The 20191-nt window shown below is 41.0% G+C and overlaps 1 protein-coding gene across 15 annotated transcripts in view; it reads right to left on the bottom strand.

Moving 5' to 3' along the window:
* The window catches only part of GULP1 (GULP PTB domain containing engulfment adaptor 1), a 369257-nt gene that overhangs the window by 62072 nt on the left and 286994 nt on the right, over positions 1 to 20191 (bottom strand). For all 15 annotated transcript variants that reach the window (XM_075933787.1, XM_075933780.1, XM_075933782.1 and 12 more), the window contains 2 exons: positions 12510 to 12626; positions 12000 to 12092 (listed from right to left, as the gene is read on the bottom strand). In XM_075933787.1, coding sequence (XP_075789902.1) covers positions 12000 to 12092; positions 12510 to 12626 — 210 coding nt within the window. The remainder of the gene's footprint in view (positions 1 to 11999; positions 12093 to 12509; positions 12627 to 20191) is intronic.

Here is a 20191-nt window from a genome sequence, read left to right as displayed (position 1 = left end):
CTTCATTCAGGATTAAATCCTGGATGAGAATGGTCTTGTGGGATACCAATCTGGCATTCAGCCACAACGCCATCAGGCCTGACGAATGGCTTTTAAGATTCCCCAAACCACTGAGGCTGGGAACAGGACCAGAACAAGGAATAGCCCATAACTGTCTAAACCTCGTTCCCCTCAGTTGGCCTGTCCTAATCTTACCACCATATCTCCTGCTGCTCATCACAACTCCCACTATGCCATCTGAATCCTCCCTCTTAACCACCCCACCTAAGCCGCAACCAGTAACTGGGGAGGGGAGAAGTCTACAACACACACACACCCCATCCTTGACCTTCTGTACAGGCAGGTAGGGGGAACCTTCTCTCATCAAGTCATTGGGAACCTTCTCTTCCCTGCCTTCCCTGCTCTCATCAGGCACTAAATAGGCCACCACACAAATAACAAACAACCGATGTGCTGGTCTGACCAGCACAAAATAATAAGCTAAACCACACACACACACACAAAAACTATCAGCACTGTACAACACACACCTTCAATCTGCTCCGAAGGGCTGCATCAAAGGGCAGCCCACTTTGGCTCTCCCCTTTGGCCCTTTGTGAGCTTAATATGCAATGTGTTATGTGGACTGTATCCAATATTACCTGTATGATCCTGAGAATGTCACATGGGACTCATCTGTGTTTTGATTGAGTCATAAGCAGCCCATGGGTTGCAGGTTTCTCACTGTTTTTCTATATTTCCCCTCTTTTAAATAAGTCCATTTACAAGATACATTTTAGTTTTCAGTTGTCTCCACTTGACTTGTCTCTATTTTCACTTAACATATTTAGGGATGTTTTGTTTCTATTTCGAATAGTGATAGACATGTAGCCGTGTTAGCCTGGTGTAGCTGAATCAAAAAACAGGACTGTGTAGCACTTTAAAGACTAACAAGATGGTTTATTAGGTGATGAGCTTTCGTGGGCCAGACCCACTTCCTCAGATCAAATAGTGGAAGAAAATTGTCACAACCATGTATACCAAAGGATACAATTAAAAAAAATGAACACATATGAAAAGGACAAATCAAATTTCAGAACAGAAGGGGGATGGAAGGGAGGTAAATGTCTGTGAGCTAATGATAGTAGAGGTGATAATTGGGGAAGCTATCATTGTAATGGGTAAGGTAATGCAGGGTACGTCTACACTACAGAGTTAGTTCGAACTAACTTAGTTCGAATTAGTTAATTCGAACTAAGCTAGTTCGAACTAACGTGTCTAGAACTAAAAACTAGTTCGAATTAGCGTTTTGCTAATTCGAACTAGCATGTCCACATTGAGTGGACCCTGAACAGGGCTTAAGGATGGCTGGAAGCAGTGCCGGCAGGGCATCAGAGGAGGATTTAGAGCGTGGAGATGCTGTCTCAGGCTAGCCGAGGGCTGCGCTTAAAGGGACCCGACCCCCACCCCGGACAGATAGTTCTCAGGGGTGCCCCGCTTGAAAACCAGTCCTGGCTTGGAGTGCCCGGAGTGCCCACACTGGGCACATCACAGCACTCGGCCATCAGACCGGCTGCACTTGCCGCAGGCTGCCATCTGGGGAGAGGGGGCAATTGGGGAGCTGCAGGAGAGCTTCCACACCCAGAAGCCCGCAGAGCCAGCCCAGTCCTCCCCATCAGGGGCTCGTACCCCATTCCTCCCTCACCTCCTTCCACTTACCCTTCCCTAGCCCCCCTTCCTGATGTACAAAATAAAGATAACGTTTCTTCCAACATGGACTCTGTCTTTATTGAACAAAACTGGGGGAGACTGGGAAAAGGAGGTGGGAGAGGGGAAGAGAGAGGCTGGGAGAGGGGAGGGCAACTACAATGATCAGGGGTTGGGAACAGGTCCCAGATGAAGAGAGGCTAAAGAGACTGGGATTTCTCAGCTTAGAAAAGAGGAGATGGAGGGGGGACAGGATAGAGGTCTCTAAAAGCAGGGGTTGGGTGGAGAGGGTGCATTCAGAAAAGTTCTTCATGAGTTCCCATAAAGGAGGACTAGAGGACAGCGAAGGAAAGGAATGGGTAGCAGGCTTCAAACTAGTAACAGAAAGTTGTTCTTCACAAAGCACAGAGTCAACCTGTGGAACTCCTTGCTGCAGGAGGCTGTGAAGGCTACAACTAGAACAGAGTTTAAAGGGAAGTGAGATAAAGTCATGGAGCTTGGGTCCATGGAGTAGTCTTAGCCAGGGGGTAGGAGTGGTGTCCCTGCCCAAAGTTTGTGGAAGACTGGAGAGGGATGGCACAAGACAAATGGCTTGGTCACTGTCTTCGGTCCATCCCCTCCAGGGTCCCTAGGGTTGGCTGCTGTCGGCAGACAGGCTACTGGGCTAGATGGACCTTTGGTCTGACCCAGTACGGCCATTGTAAGCTCAGGGCTCAGGGTTGGGGGTCTTAGTGGACCCCCTTGATTTTCATGCACACCTGCTCCTGGGTGGCCAGGCTGGCAGCTCTCCTGCCCTAGACGGCCACTTTCCTGTGCCTAGTGCGGAGATCGTGGACGAGGTCCACGTTGTCTGCACTAGCCCAGGAAGGTGCCTGCCTCTTGCGGTCCCGGGCAAGCTCCCGGGAGCCGCCAGCCTGGTCCCGGGAAGAGGGGGTGGGCTGGGGGACATCGGGTGGGTGGCTCTGTGCCGTGCCAGGTGCAGGGTCTGCTGGCTGGGTGCTGGCAGGCTTGCACCTGGCACGGGCACCGTAGCCAGCCTGTGGCCCTTTAAGGGGTCCGGGGCCGGGAGGGGGACAGATGAGTTTCCCTGGTGTTGGCCAGAGTGGCCACCAGGGAAACCTGGGGAGGGCTAGCCTCCCACTAGTTTGAATTAAGGGTCTACACAGCCCTTAATTCGAACTAGTAAGTTCGAACTAGGCTTAATCCTCGTAAAATGAGGTTTACCTAGTTAAAACTAAGCGCTCCGCTAGTTCGATTTAAATTCGAACTAGCAGAGCACTAGTGTAGCGCCTATGAATGTTAGTTCGAACTAACGTCTGTTAGTTCGAACTAACATTGTAGTGTAGACATACCCTCAGTGTTTTGTCATCAAACTAGTGATTTTGCATTACATTTCACAAGTTCATGAAATGTGTTGAAGTGGGTCTTGATTACAACCAGACAACTAACCTACCATTCACACTTCTTTTAGCAACTCTGCATAAGAGAAGAAGGCATTAGTATGATTTTGCCCTGTGATACAAAGTGATCTTTTCCAGTGTTCTCAAACAAATGTTTGTTTGTTTGTAAATTTTAACTGCCAGGCAGTTAACAAATAACACAATTTAGCTTTTAAATGTTTACATGCAGAATGCCACAAATCATCAGTAATAATCATATACCTGTCTTCCCTCACAAAGGTAGAACTCTGGCAATAAATTCAAGAATACATAATAGCATCCTTTATGTAAAAAATGAGAAAAAAGTAATACATGTGAAATTTAGCCGAGTACAGCCTTTTCTCATTTCATGTTTAAATGTACGGCGTTCCTCAGTATTGCATAAGGACCACAGCTTGCCATCCCTCTTTGCATGGGAATAATGTTGGGTTTTTACACAAACATCAATGGCAACACTTAGTTCTTATAATTCAGAATCATAGAATCCTAGGACTGAAAAAGACCTCAGGAGGTCATCAAGTCCAGCCCCCATCCAAAGCAGGACCAACCCCAACTAACTCATCCCACCCAGTGCTTTGTCAAGCCAGGACTTAAAAACTTCTAGGGATGGAGATTCCACCACCTCCGTAGGTAACCCATTCCAGTATTTCACCACCCTGCTAGTGAAATAGTTTTTCCTAATATCCAACCTAAACCTCCCCCACTGTAACTTGAGACTATTGCTCCTTGTTCTGCCATCTGTCACCACTGAGAACAGACTCTCTCTTTCTTCTTTGGAACCTCCCTTCAGGAAGTTGAAAGCTGCTATCAAATCTGCCCTCACTTCTCTTCTGTAGGCTAAATAAGCCAAAATTCCTCAGCCTCTCCTTGCAGGTCATGTGCTCCGGCCCCCTAATCATTTTGGTTGCCCTCCACAGGACCTTCTCCAATGTGTCCATATCCTTTCTGTAGCGGGGGGCCCAGAACTGGACACAATACTCCAAATACAGCATCACCAGTGCCGAATAAAGGGGAATAATAACTTCTCTAGATCTACTCAAAATGCTACTCCTAACATGCCATTAGCCTTCTTAGTTACAAGGGCACACTGTTGACTCATATATAGCTTCTCATCCACTGTAATCCCAGGTTCTTTTCTGCTGAACTGCTAACTTAGTCAGCTAGTCCCCAGCCTTTAACAGTGCTTGGGATTCTTCCGTCCCAAGTGCAGGACTCTGCACTTGTCCTTGTTGAACCTCATCAGATGTCTTTTGGCCCAATCCTCCAATTGCATTAAAGCAATAATAATCATGGTTTTAGAATATGAGTATCAGTAACTATCTTCTGTTTTAATAGGAATCTTTGTTCCTATAAAAAACCTTCAGCTTTACCTTTATGGGCATGAAAAGGGAAAAACTTTAATTTTGATCGCAACATTGAGTTTATAAAAATCTAAAAAACCTTTATCAGAGCAAACATCTCATGCTCACATTCTTCATATCTCAGAACTTCACCAGTAGTAATTGGAAACAGCAATTATACACAATCATAGCTGTATAGCTTTATGATCTGTTCTATGAAACTTAGCACCAAAATTCAGTTATCCTTATATGCATAGAACCCACACTAAAATTAATGTGAAATCTGCATATGTGGGGAGGACAGACTATTGCGGTCACAATCTACCTTAAGACTTTACAGTGAACTAATCATAGTCACATTGCAGTAACACTCAATAAAAAAAGGAGAGGTACTTTAGGAATTAAATTTGAGGGGCTCCAAAGAACCTCTTAACATGTGATGCAAAAGATATCACATTCAATTCCTGAGCACTGAAACTTACCAGAAAGGCCAAATCTGATATTTTTGCTCCTGCTGAGTAGCTCTTCAATCCAGGTCTGCCAAAGAAGGGAAAGGCGGGGGGGAGGGAATGGAGCTACTGAGGCCTGGTAATTCAAAGGGTCCCAGGGCTTCAAGTGCTGCTACTGCAGCAGTAGTGATGGTCAGAGCCCCAGGCCTTTTAAATCACTGTTGGAGTGCTGCGCCGCGTGCGCCAAGCATCATTAAGGGATGAGGGGAGGGTGTACTGAGCTCCAGGAGGTATGGCGTGCTGGTTGGGGGCCAGCATGACGCGCTCTTGGCAGTACAGAGGACTGGCAGCCCCTGGTCCCATCCCTTTCACCCACTGCCCTGCCTCATCAGAGAGCAGAGCTGCCTCCTCCCACCTTGGCAATGGGCCTGTGGAGGTAGTCGGTGCCCCTGCCTCAATCTATAAATTGTCCCAATGAAATTAATAGGACTATTTAATAGAACTCCATATGAGTAAGTGCATCAGAATCTAGCCCAGAATGTTTAATGTGTATCTGTTTTTTCTTGAGAGATAATGTACATATACTTACAACTTTTTACATCCCTCAGATACACTGCAGGTAAAAAGTAAATATTTTAAAAGTGGAAGAGCACTAAAATCATGATAATAAAAATTAACACTCATATTATTAAGTAAAACAAATGGTTTTAATAGAGCATGTGTCTTTAATTATCATACTGATTTAATATGATTAAGACAAATCGGACAGAATAAACATACTAAAACAAAGTAAATGTGATATGGATGACAGATGAAATTATTTGTTTTTATCCTTACAGTGCTGTTAACATACTAAGTTGATCTAAGACAAATAGAACATATCTGTTTATAACTATAGTGTCTTGTGACTAAATTTTTTAGATGCAACTAGATGGAAATTTAATCCTACATATTTCATACAAAATTACAGCCCCTAAACTCAAAGACATTATTTGATTAGGCACTGTTTAGAGTATCTAATCAGTTTTGAAGTTAACACAGCTGTGTTAAGTTCCGTTTTTCAGCACTATTCTCAAAAATAGAACAATTTTACAATGTTCCGCTGTATCTACACTATTACATTATATCTTTCATGCCTTCTTTACTTCATATATGGCCCGCCAGTACATCAAAGGTTAGGACTTGCCTCATGCTACCTTGATTACCTGCTCTTACTTGACTGGAATGATTATCATGTTCAGGTCAGCTAAGTATCCCCTATATGTACCATTGTCTTTTTGCTACTCAGTTCATTTCCTGGGCCCTCAACAAAGTTGATTGTTCTTGGTACTGTTGAGTGGAAAAGAATGAATATTTCAAGTATGATGTGCAGCATAAAACACATACCAGCTACTTCCTGAAACTATCTTGATTGCAGAGACACACCGCAAATCAGTGTGGTTCTTGAGTTTGGGGCGGCCGGGGGGAGAGGGTCGGGGGAGGAGAGACCACAAAGAAACAGGAAATGCAGGTAAGAGCACCTAACTCCTTTAAATTTGGGCAATTCTTTTCCTACTGAAGAAAGATAAAGAACATTGCTCCTGAGAGAATTCAGAATTCCTTACTAAGGACATAGGAATTTGGAGAGAAGGGGAAGAAATCTGGAATCCATATAGCAAATGTACTTCATTGTTACCCTCTTTTCCCTTCAAGAAACAAAACAAAACAACCTCAAGAGGCAGCAGAACTGAATCCGGTCATCTGTCCAGCCAATACTTTGCCAAACCCATACCTGCAATACTTCCTCTTAGGATAGTTCAACAAGATAGAATCAGGTTAATATTTAGTAATTAAAGAGGCAGTCTGATTCAGTGGATAGAACACTGGCCTGAGAGTCTGTGAATGCTACACGCTTTTTGCTCAAAAGGATATTTACGTAGAGCCCAGTTGTAGATTTGCTAGAAGCACTGAATAAGAAATATAGTGCATAGTTGCTCTTCCCAGGAACAGGTATGGAACTACAACTCCTCCTCATTCTTTCCATTCATCTGTGCACTAGAGAACTGTTAGGGAGCAATGATTATTAGGCTCCAAAATTGAGATATCTCTCAAAATGCAACACAGGGAAAATTACTAACTGGATTTTATTTTTGGTAATGATTTACAAACAATGTTAGACTTGGAGTAAAAGGCCTCTGAAAACCATGTTTAAAGAAGATAAGAATTGTTGATATAAAAAGGACATAATGTTTTCCGTAATTCCCTGATCAAATAAAAATAGGCACGTGGATACATATTGATCTACGATATTGAATATAAAGATGCAGAATTGTTAAAGGATATTTTTGTTAAAGTTTTGTTAATTTAATAGTTTGTAGTTATGGATAATAAATAAGTTTGGATGGGACAATGCCAGCACCTGCAGCCAGTTTCAGATGTGGCAAGAGGGCCTAAAAATGAGGAGACCAAGCTCAGTTGCGGGCTGACCAAGAAGGAGAGCAAAGCTCTGCTCCTGACACTTTGAGGCTAGACTCAATCCAATAATAGCACATGTGGCATTAAAGCACTACACAACGGCAGATGGAGCATTTGATCTCAATTCTATCATCCTTTAATACGTAAAAAACCTCTAACTTAAATGGGAGATCCCTGTACAAAATCATAACAGGATAAAATGTATATATACTATATTATGAATATATATGTATAACTAAATGATTTAAATGATGTAAAATACGAATAGAGCTAATTATTTGAAACCTAGTACAATACTGGCATCTTTTTAAAAGATTTTTTAAAATACTTCAAAAAATAAGAAAGAAACACGCACCATAAATTTGTATGCCCACTTAAAAGTCATGTAGTAATACAGGCATCTGTATTAAAAATATTATCAGAGAGAGCACTAGTACACCATGCTTGCTAGTTTCTTCCTTTTTTTAAATGAAACAGTTGACAATCTGATGTTTGAAGTATTGATGTAGGGCTTTTCTTAACGATATTTCTTGCACATTCTTAATGGATTCAATTTAATTTATACTTTAAAATTTAAATATAATTTCACATTATGACACCAGAGGAATAGTTGCGATGCACACTGTAAATTTCTATGAAAATCAGTACCTCTGAACAAACTCTTTGTGTTATTGAGTCATACTAGGAAATGCCTAATAATATGTATCAAGAACATATTGTCTACCATACTTTATTTATAGCATAGAAAACACAGTAATCCAGCTTCTAGATTAAATGTGAATAAACAAAACTAGATTTACATTTTTCTGACTAAATATACTAATTCTTCTGTGGTGCCTTCTCATAAGACTATGTCCTTATGAAGTTCACTGCAAAAATCTCAATAGGGAATGGGCAGAATTAACAAAAAGAAGCTGCGTTTTACACTGACTTTGGAAGCGAGTTAGCTGGCTATTGAGCAGCAACCGTTGTTTGAGAAAGGTTCTAAAAATATTTTGCCCAGAAAGTTAAATTTTCATCAAATTGGAAAAATGTCTCTGCCAATTAACAAGTAACACAAGAAATATCATACATTAAAAACAAAAACAAAAACAAAAACAAAAGTAAAAAGGAAGATTTCCCATTGATTAGGTCTCTGAATCTAAAAATGTTTCTTGTGAAAAAAGTGCATTAAAGTAAGTTTAGCAAAATCCTACAATTACATTTTATTACTATTTTTAGTAACATCACTTTTCTTCCCGGGAATATTTAGAGAATATAAGAAAAGGTACATTCATTCTACTGTTGCTTTTGTAAAACATACTAATTTTGATATCCTTGTTTGACTAAGCATAATTTAGCCTTAAATACATATCAGTCTACAGCATGCAATTTTCTTAGTTCCTCTTCTTATGCACTCATCACAACTGAATGCTGTGAGACTTTATCTAGCAAGCAAGAAGAAATGAAACTGTAGCTCATTGAGCCAAGGGGGAACCAGAAGTGACTAGTTCAGGTGGAGACACTGAACCACCAGCCATGCCAGCTGAGGGGAAGGATATTGATATCTGTGTCACCCAGATTCAACCCACTCTCTTCATGAACCAGTGGCCCCCTCTCTCCCACCCATGAGATCAGAATAGGACCAATTACGTTATAATCTACTGTGAACACTGTCTGTTGCCTTTTTTTCTTTTGCAGCTGGGAAGGAATTTTTCCCTCATCATCCTACTGGCATAGCAGTGGAAGATTATTTCACCTGCCTGGCACCAGTTCACAGACCTATTGAGTGAGCTAAGGAATTTAGTTTAACATGTCGCAAATTATGCAGGAGTTCAGTGTAGGTACTCATTCCTAAGGAGGCTGGAAAAGGGAGTTGGGACTCAATGTCTAGCACAGTGGGGAGACAGCCCCCTTTTTCCAGACCCTCTTAAACCTCATGATGGAGAGTGCAGAGGTCTCAGAAATGGGATGAGAGCAGATTCAGAAGAGGAAGCCCTCCCTAATAGGTGGAAATGATTAAAGAAAGAATGCTGACAAGTGCTGTATAATTTATTGCTGGGTGTTCCCAGATAATTTAATACATGTTCAGCCTTATTAAACACATGCACTGAATCCAGTGTGCATCTGGGACAACGTGAATGGAGGTTTGGCAGACCCTGGGATCACACTATCTTTACAGATATTTTCTATAACTGAAATTTATATAAATGACAGTTTATGTAAAACATTAATTGTCTATTATATTTCACAATGTTTTCTCATTCCATAACTATCTCTTCAATGTACCTGCTCCTTTTATTAGAGAAGTAGTACAAGCAACTTTGGCCTAGTCAAATGACCGTTTGAGCATGCTGCAAAAGTTGTTTGTTTAACAGGGCTTTAGGAGAAGGATAAAGGTATGTTATGGGGTAAGATATGAGAATGAGAGGTTTTTCTGGGTGTATTTCTTTTTTACTTCTGATTAGCTGCAGATTCATTGTTACCTCTATTTGATTATAAAAGAGTGTCGGCTGGAAAAATTAATGTATATATTAATATTTATGATGCTCAATAGTTCTTACTGTAATTCTAATTATTAGAATGCACAGAATTTCTGTACGGTAATTCTTGCTTTTTAAACATTTGTTCTAAAGAAATAACAAACAGAAATATTCTTATATTGTAAATTCAATATTTTGGAAATATTTTTTTGAAAATATAAGAATGAAACGTGTTATTCTTGTAATTTATGAGTATGAAATATAAACATGATTAACATCATATATCTTATATTCACTAGCAAGAAAACAATGTTAAATTGTTTTAAATTAGTACTTTTAAGATTGTAGTGCAGATTTCCTCACAGGAATTCCACCACACAACATAACAGCTGTCCTAAAGGTTAAATTCTGTTCTCAGAACCGTATGCCAGAAGTCACATTGAAATAATACACAGAAAGCACATACACATTGCCATCACAATGCCAATGATAATAATAACCAATCAGCAAAGCACATAATTTGGCCATTCTACAATTGCAATTTACAATCCCACATGTTATTTGTATTGTTTTAGCATCAAGAGGCCCTGTTGTGATAAACACTGGATACACAGATAATGAACACATGGCTCCTGGACCAAAAAGCTGAAGAGGAACAGACTGTATTTTGCTATTCTTGTACCTATCACAGGGTTACTATAAAAGCAAGCTTTGGTATTAGACAGATTGAATGATTTTGGTCTACCAATGACAGGTCAATTCTTACAGTTTTTATTAAGGAAAAATTTCTGAATAAAGGCAGAGGATTTGGTCTGAGGGGTTAGTACTTTTGATTGAATGTACAGTAAGTCAGAAATCACAAATAATTTACAGTTTTCAGTGAGGGATCTATATAAGAACCTATGAAAGAAAGACTTTCATACATACAATTTACTATCATATACATTCCAGTTACTTGTTATTAATACCCTTCATGACATTATGTAGACAGACTTCCACGGAACTTCATTTCAGTGTTGGGATAATACTGATAATTTATCACTGTCATAATACACAGATTGTGGGGGGCTTTGTGGATTAACATGTAAACAATTAAGGCTGATGCCATGCATAGTCGTGTTTCAGGCCAGGAAGAAGGTGAAAAAAATTGAAACTTTTTCCAAATACATGGTAGACCCAAATTTTAATTTAAACAATTGTAAAAATTAACAAAAGTGTACTGTAAAATGTTTGGATATTTCTGTAATTCAAAAAAATACTCTGAATTAAAAATTAAAAATTAAAAATTAGCAAATTATATTTCTGCTTGGCCAAAAATATAGACTTCAGAGGATGTATTCAGTCCCCAATGACTTCACTACTACCAGCATTTCACCAAAGATATTTAATTAAAAACTAGATACATTCCTCAAGAATTTATACTATGCACATCAACTGTTTTTTTACAGCTATGTGAATACATTCGGATAAAATAAACTATAACTGCTTCAGAGCCATTAGGGTCAGTCTGCTAAACAACATACATTTTTAATAGTTCACAAACTAGATATCAAAATCTGACACTTCAGAATTCGGTAAAAATGTACATCAGGAGATTTTGAAGAAGTAAAAATATTTGCATGGATAAAGGATCCTTGTCCACATACAATTATAACTAATACACCAATCTTTTAAGTATTGTTTGCATGAAAGATAATAATGGGTCTTGGCCTATGAGGGAATTTCAGAAGAACATAAAAATCCTGTTAAAACAAGTAGTAGTAAGTTATAGACAAAACAATAGATGTAAGTAACGATATGTTTGTGACAGACGTTGTTAAGAAAACCCAAGTTACGAAACGCAAGATTGACACACTGAAAGAGGATGTTGTTTTCCATAATTAGGTAGTCTGCTTGTGTGTCTGAGAAAAATGAGTACTGTTTGCATATATGCAGCAACATCTGGGCACAAGAAGCTGAGTTAAGGAGTTTACTGAATAACTTAATTTTTGTACTGTTGTTGGTTTGTCACAATCTTACTGTTACTTAAATATAAGATTATCGAGATTAATCTTAATAATCAGAAATAGTGTGCATGCTGTATTTGTTATCAGAACACATACACGGTGTTAAAATAATTAAAGTTATATCAATCTTAGCTAGAAAACATAGTTGTATCCATGTACTTACTGGAGATGTATGTATTTGATTTATTCTTAACTGATTCTCCAAATCTTGCACCTTATTTTTCAGTTCTATATTTTCAGTTTCTAGTTCTTGAATCTACAAAACAAATGTTATTGCAACAATTATTGAGAGACTCATCCTATGGCATATCTAATTTAAGTTATATATCACAAATAACATTTTTATTTCTTTATTTAAGATCTGCTCTTCTTCACAGTATATAAACTAATTACCAAAAAGCTGTTTAGTAACTGACCCAAATGCTTCATTGTATTTGAGAATGTAATAAATGTCTTAGATCCTGTGAGTTTGCAGGATGGTGGAAAGATGCACATTGTATATTATTTTATCAGTTACTACCCTCTTTTTTTAGTGTGTCCTTAGTCTCTTAATATAGGATAATGTAATAATAGTATTGCACTTTATGGTCCAGCTTACTTCACAGAAATTTGTAAAAAAATTACAGTAATATATAATTTTCATCCAAAGAAGCAACAAATATGTATGACTTACTTTTTTCTGTAACCCTGCAATCTGTTTTCTTGTTTCAACATCTTTTCCTCCAGATTCCAGAAATTTTCTGTAAGCCAGGTCAAATGCTTGACCAATTGTTAAAGTTATCTCTTCAGCCTTTATACAAGTAAAATATTGGAATTAGCACATCAAGAGTATCTTATACAGTATTTTTTCATTTCAGAGGACCACAAAGTATATTACATAATGTACAGTATACCTAAGTATTGCTTCACCCATCAATGAAATGAAGTCAGCTCTGAAAAGAAACATGGCAACCAGGAGGATAACTGAGAATAACCGATGCAAATAAAACTACAGGGGAAACTGATGTACACTCAATGCAATTATCTATGCTGTAATGTGCATTATGCTACTTTAATATCTATAAACAATGTGCTTATGTCTGTTTTTCATGCATTTTAGAACATAACATCTTTATCACTTGAAAGTAGTTGCTGGCTGTAACTTTCTTTTGTGAATTTTACTGAATTATCAATTACCACTTTTTGTTTGTAAAGTTAGATTTCAAAAGTCTGTATTATAAAACTATGGTATCAGTTTCCATAATGTCAATATAACTACAGATTGTATATCACTGCTTAAGTCCTGAAGACCACCAGTGCCAAACCAAAACAGTGTTTCTCTTTATATTTAAGAACTCCATACATAATGTTTTGATTGCTTTTACACAGGAAATATTTCACTTTGGCTAGTTTTTTAGTGTGCCCCGCCCCATGCACAACACTTATTTAATTGTAAACGTTTTAGAAAATTAAGTTAATTCCAGTAGTCACCATTAAATTGCCAGCATTTGCTCACTTTTCTCCTTGTACTTGGAACAGGAAATAACTGTGGCATATATGTGGTGGATTTGTTGGAAAACAGATTTTTTTTTTTTTACAACCGCTGTAGAGAACTGGATTTATTTCATTTGGACTAGACTATTGGGGGTTTTTTTTTCCACTGAAGAGAAAGGAAAAACATTAAGGGAACTATAGCGGATACGATTAGCATGGATCCTACAAAAGGCCAATACCTCTGGGATGGAGATGAATGCAGCCTTTGAAGATAGACTTTGCAGGCTTTCAGTTCCAACCCCTGCTCTTCACAAGTCCAAACTCCCTCTGCCTGACAAGTTCAATGACAATCCTCACATTCCATGGGTCTCTAAATCTGTGTTGGCATACGTAGACAAATTAAGAGGATTGGGCCAAAAGAAATCTGATGAGGTTCAATAACAAGAAGTGCAGAGCTGTGCACTTAGGATGTAAGAATTCCAAGCACTGCTTCAGGGTGGGGACCAACTGGCTAAGCAGCAGTTCTGTAGAAGAGGGCCTGGGCATTACAGTGTATGAGAACCTGGATATGTCTCAACAATGTGCCCTTGTACCTAAGAAGGCTAATAGCAGGGCTCGCTGAACCGCGGCAAATGCCGCTTGCCAGCTGCACTGTCTGGTGATCTGCGCAGGCACAGATCGCCCAAACCCGGCTCTTCCGGGTTGCCACAGGTGAGTAGATTGCATTATTTGTCAAGCCCTGGCTAAGCATATTGGAGTGCATTATTAATATCATAGAAAATGTTTACAGACACTCTAAATTTTCTTATAGAATGCCTTTAGTAATTCTAAATGTTTCTGTTTGCAACAAATGTAGTGTTTTATGAATTCCTCCATATGGTTTCTATGAAAAGGACAAAATCCAGATCCTTCCTCTGTACACAAGTACACACACATTCTGTCAATGCAAGACATATTTTCAAGCACACAAATTATACTGTGACAGAGGCAGGGTTTCACGTCTATCTTCTTGCCCACAGAAACTTAGCAGATTCCATCAGTTTCCCTTCACCAAACTAGGGATGTAAGCAATTAGTTGAGTAGTTGACTACTCAATAAGAATATGCTTATCGGGTAGTCGACTCACTACTCAACTAGTCACTTCCCCCCCTCTTGCTGCCTCTGCGGCAAGAGGAGCCAGTGCTGCTAGGGCAGGAAGGGGAGGAGGAGCTGGTGCTTGGGGGGGGAGGGGAGGAACCAGTTTAAAAGCTCATTCCGCCCCAGCACCATCTTCATGGGAGGACAGGGGAGGCAGAGGCACATCAGGGGACTAGGCGTGAGCTAGTAATCAGCTGTCCCAGCTGACGCCTGGTTCCAGAAGCTGCACCTCTTCACACATTTCAAAGAGAGAGGCACAGCGGGGAACCCAGGGCAAGCAGGGACTGAAGCCCTCTCTTTAGGTTCTAAGGGAAATAGACTTCTCCTTTCTCTAAGGCTATGTCTAGACTGCAAGCCTCTTTCAAAAGAGGCTTTTTCGAAAGATACTTTCAAAAAAGCCTCTTTCGAAAAAGAGCGACTAGACTGCAAGCGGAACTGTCGAAAAAGCAAGCCACTTTTTCGAAAGAGAGCACCCAGGCAGTCTGGATGCTCTCTTTCGAAAAACTCCTGTTTGCATTCAAGAATGCCTTTTTTCGAAAGAGCACTTTTGAAAAAAGGCATTCTTCCTCATGAAATTAGGTTTACCGCCGTCGAAAGAAAAGCCACGTTCTTTCAATTTAATTTCGAAAGAACGCGGCTGCAGTCTAGATGCAGGTGAGGTTTTTTCGAAAAAAGGCTACTTTTTTCGAAAAAAACCCCTGAGTCTGGACACAGCCTAAGATCAGTGTGGGTACATCTACACACCAGTGCCATTTTGGAATAACTGACATTATTCCAAAATAACATATTCCACGTCTACACAGAAAGCCATTATTCTGACAATGTTAAAATAATGTTGAGCTGGAGGACTTCTTACTCTGCCTCCTACAACCCTAATTTTACGAGGAGTAAGGGAAGTTGGAGGAAGAGTGCTCTCTCTCGGACTTCCTGCAGTATATACAGTGCACAATTGACATATCTCAAGTTAAGTACCTTATTTTGGAGTTAGCCCTGCTGTGTAGGTGTGCCCTGACTGAGCTCAACAAGCTCCATTCCTCTCTTTCTCTGGTCTTGATACTTCCTCTCTTTGGGTATATCTACACTAGCCCCCTAGTTCGAACTAGGGAGGCTAATGTAGGCATTTGAAGTTGCAAATGAAGCCCGGGATTTAAATATCCGTGGCTTTATTTGCATCATCCCGCCCAAGCGCCATTTTTAAATCACGCTAGTCCGAACTAACTGCCCATGGCTACACGCGGTAGTCAAACATTAACTTGAACTAAGTCCTTAGCTCAAGTTAACTGTTACACCTCACGGATGTAACTGTTAAACTTCGAACGCCTACATTATCCTCCGTAGTTCGAAGTAGGGGGCTAATGTAGACATACCCTATTACTCTTTATCAGACCTGGGCTAAAGGGCTACTTGAATGTTTAACACACCCAGATCACCAGCCTGGTTAAATAATTACTAGGAATGTCAAGCGATTAAAAATTAATCACAATTAATCTCACTGTTAAAAATAGAATATTATTTATTTATTTATTTGTTTGTTTGTTTGTTTATTTAAAGTTTTCTAATACAGGCAGTCCCTGGGTTATGTACAAGATAGGGACTGTAGGTTTGTTCTTAAGTTGAATCTGTATGTAAGTCAGAACAGGCGTCAGCCGTTGCTGAAACTGATCAGTTTCAACAGAGGCTGAATCTGGATGCCAGTTCTGACTTACATATGGATTCAACTTAAGAAACCCAGGCGTCCCCAAGTCAGCTGCTGCTGAAACTGATCAACTCTGCCTCGGGTTTCCTGTAGTCAGCCCCTGGTCAGTTTCAGCAGCGGCTGACTTGGGGATGCCTGGGGCAGAGCAGCTGGGGTGCTGCCGGGTTGGTTTGCCTACCCCAGGCGTAGGCAAGAAAAGCCTGGTCTGCTGGTGAGGGAGGGGGGGCACTAGCTGCACCCCCCCAGCAGACCAGGGAGACGCGGGTGGCGGGACCGCTCGTGTCCTCCACAGCTTTGCTCCGTCTTTGCTCCATGGCTTTGCTCCATGCAGACCAGAAAGACGGGGAGCAAAGCCGCGGAGCACACACGCAGCGGGACAGCCTAGGCGCGCCTGGGCTGTCCCGCTGCGGGCGTGCTCCAAGGAGACCAGGGAGACAGGGAGCAAAGCCGTGCATCTGGGCGTCCCGCCGCTCCAGTCCTCCGGGGTGAGAAAAGCCCCCTTCGTAACTGCGTATCCGACGTAAGTCGGATCCGCGTAACTCAGGGACTGCCTGTATATTGATTTCCAAAAGAAAATCTGATGAGGTTCCACAAGGACAAGTGCAGTCATGCACTTGGGACAGAAGAACCCTATGCACTGCTACAGGCTGGGAACCAAATGGCTAAGCAGCAGTTCAGTAGAAAAGGACCTGGAGATTACAGTGGATGAGAAGATGGATATGACTCAACAGTGTGCGCTTGTAGCCAAGAAGGGTAACAGCTTATTGAGTTGCATTAGGAGGAGCATTGCCAGCAGATCGACGAAAGTGATTATTCCCCTTTATTCAGCATTGGTGAGGCCACTTCTGAAGTATTGTGCCCAATTCTGGGGCCCCAATTATAGAAAGGATGAGGATTCATTGGAGAAGGTCCAGTGGAGGGCAAATGATTAGAGGGCTGGAGCACATGACTTATGAAGAGAGGCTGAAGGATTGGGGCTTATTCAGTCTTCAGAAGAGAAGAGTGAGGGGGACAGTTAGCAGTCTTCAACTACCTGAAAGGGGCGGGACTTCCAAAAGGACAGAGTGAGGCTGTTCTCAATAGTTACAGATGACAGAACAAATAGTCTTGCTTATACCAGGGGGGTGGATTTGCTCTCTTCCTGAGGTCTCTTACAGGCCTATGATTCTATTTCTGCTGTTCTCATAGTCATACCCCACTGACCAAGCTCAAATAGGACTGCTTATTAGCCTGCTTACCTGGGATAGCTTGGGCACCTCTGTTGCTGGAAAAATCAAGCACACTTTTGGGACAATTTCAGGACTTTATTTACATTATGGCTGCGATTTTCAGTGACACAAATCATAGGAATACAGCTGAAGCTACATGTCAGGATTTGCAGCAGGGATGCTCGTCAGTTGCTAAATATGCAGCAGAGTTTTGATGCTTGGTAAGAGACACCTAGGAGAATGACGTGGCTCAGTGTTGTCATTTCTGGCTCAGCTTAAATAGCAATATTAAAGATGAACTAGCACATATGGAATTGCCATCTCAACACAGTCATCCAAATTAGTGAATCCTACTTAGAAAGAAAGATGGCTCCTGGCCACTTACCCGTCACTAGTCTTTTCTCTATTGCTTGAACCCATGCAAGTCAATCAGGTCCTGACCTATGGCCATAGAGCTGGGTTGACATCTTTTCCTTTGCCCCAGCAGTCCCTGCCTATGCTTGTCTGTTCTTGTCCACTGGTATCTTGAGGATAGTCAAGCACTTGTTCACAGTCAGTCATGGTATGCTTTTGTAGGATAAACATTTCTGAGGCAGGCTATGATATTCTGTTAAGAACCCCTATTCTAAATTTGGAGTCTGGGACTGGCACACAAACACAGTACATGATGGTTACCCTCCCACACCTAGCCCAGGATGGGAGACAGGACAAGACACATTCAATGGTGCTAGGAACAAATGTGCCATTGTTAAGTACGCCTAATGTCTCTGCTTTAATATCCAGATGGACCACATCCATGCAGAGACACCTTTTTTGAAGCTGACAGACATATTACCACTTAACACATAATTGATAATTGATGTCTGCTTTAATATTTGTTTACTGGAAACACTGTGTAACTTTATATTATTGCTCTTATTTTGCCTCACAATTAGCACCTATCTAGGGGTCTAGGATCTTAACCCCCCATCACTTTGATCTGCCCATTAAGCATCCTATATAATTAATTGTAATCTATGGTCTGGCAGTGTTCACTGAGCCCTAACAAGCGACATGACATTCCACCAGCGCTGTGTGTAATAAACTCTCCTGCTTGCTTCACATACGGTGTCCAGATTCTGTTCCTTCAATTTGATCCCTTATATTCCAACAATCATATTTCCAGAGAGCTAACTGGAGACCAGAAACCATTTGTGGCTTACTTGGTGCTCCAAAGAATTCAAAGATATGAAGAAAGAATGCAAAGGTGATCTCAGCAATCACCATGACCATACCCAGAAGCTCCACATATTCCTGCTAAGTAGAAGAATTATGTTGATGTGTTCAGTAAAAAGAAAGCCAATACCCTACTATCCCCTCATAGCTACAACTGACTGACATCTACATAGCTACAACTAACTACAGTGAAACCTTTGTTATCTGGCACTTTGTTAACCAGAAAACTTTGTTAACAAGCATTGCCCCCAGCCACAATACTGTCACATCTTCAGGCGCACAGGCCTGGCTTGGTTTACCATGATTGGCTTAACAATTTTTTACTTAAGAAGTACTAATCATCTTTAATGCAAATGTCAGACCAATTGCTTCACACTACAAAACGACCAATATTAAAAACACGAGTTTTATTATTATTGTCTATTGGTTTTTCCTAGGTTGATGGGACTCTCAGATAACCGGCATTTTTAGATAACCGGAACAGCCTAATCCCCCAGCATACCGGATAACACAGGTTTTACTGTACTTCTAGCTGAGAGCACAGGTTCCCATCTGATGAATTTTTTCCATCTCTGGACTTGAACTAGAGGCTTTTTGGAGATTTCTTTAGTAAAACGTGAAGCAAGTGTTCAATTACCCCCAAGTCCTCAGCAGAAACCCTGAACTTTGGGTAGTGAAAGATGGCTTCCTCCATCCATGTGTGGACTACTGAGCACTGAACAAAATTACACTCTGAAGCTAGTACCACCTCTTAAAATGAGATGTTTGAAAGATTCCACTCTACCAACTTCTTCATAGAGTTATAACTCTACGGCGCTTATAACTGAGTGAGAATCTGGGAAGGAGATGAACAGAAGACCACCTTCTGTACTGGATCTGGCTACTATGAATATTTGGTCATGCCCAGAACCTTAAACTGAACTACCCATCTGCTAAACTAGATTACCAGTGTTGGGGCTTCTTCAAGATTATAGAATGGATAAACCCTTCAAGGCCTCAAAGACCCACACTTACACTTTTAAAGCCCCAAACCTAGAATCCATTGCCAAACTGCTCCAACTCATACCAGTTCTCAGAGAAGTGTACTTAGTCCACTGAATCCTCGACTTTCAGCAAGGGAAGAATTCAGTACCTGGTAGACTGGGAAGTCCACAGTTCAAAGTAGTAGACTTGGAAAGGGGGAGGAGAACGTGCACTTTATGGACCTTTCGTGAGAGTGCTATCAGAAGTACTTGGAGAAACTGGGCTCAAGTGGGGGCATCTGTCAGGGTACGTCTACACTGCATCTCTAGTTCGAACTAGGGATGCAAATGGAGACAACCGAAGTAGTTAATGAAGCGGGGATTTAAATATCCCGCGCTCCATTAACATGATCTCGCCGGCGCGCTAGTTCGAATCACAGCTGATTCGAACCAGGAAGTGCACGCCGGGACGCGTTAGTTCGGACGAAAGCCCTTAGTCCGAACTAATGTTACTCCTCATTTTTTGACGAGCGCGCCGGCGAGATCATGTTAATGGAGCGAATTAGGGATGCAGTGTAGACGTACCTTCAGGTATTAGGCCCTGCAGAACAGCTAGTCTCTGGGCAACCTAGCAAGAACAGTTAGCCTATAGGAAGTAGCCTTA

This window comes from Pelodiscus sinensis, chromosome 7 (genome assembly GCF_049634645.1).
Source record: "Pelodiscus sinensis isolate JC-2024 chromosome 7, ASM4963464v1, whole genome shotgun sequence".
Lineage (NCBI taxonomy): Eukaryota > Metazoa > Chordata > Testudines > Trionychidae > Pelodiscus > Pelodiscus sinensis.
The sequence above is the reverse complement of the archived record's forward strand: the minus strand, read 5'-3'. Positions and strand labels throughout refer to the sequence as shown.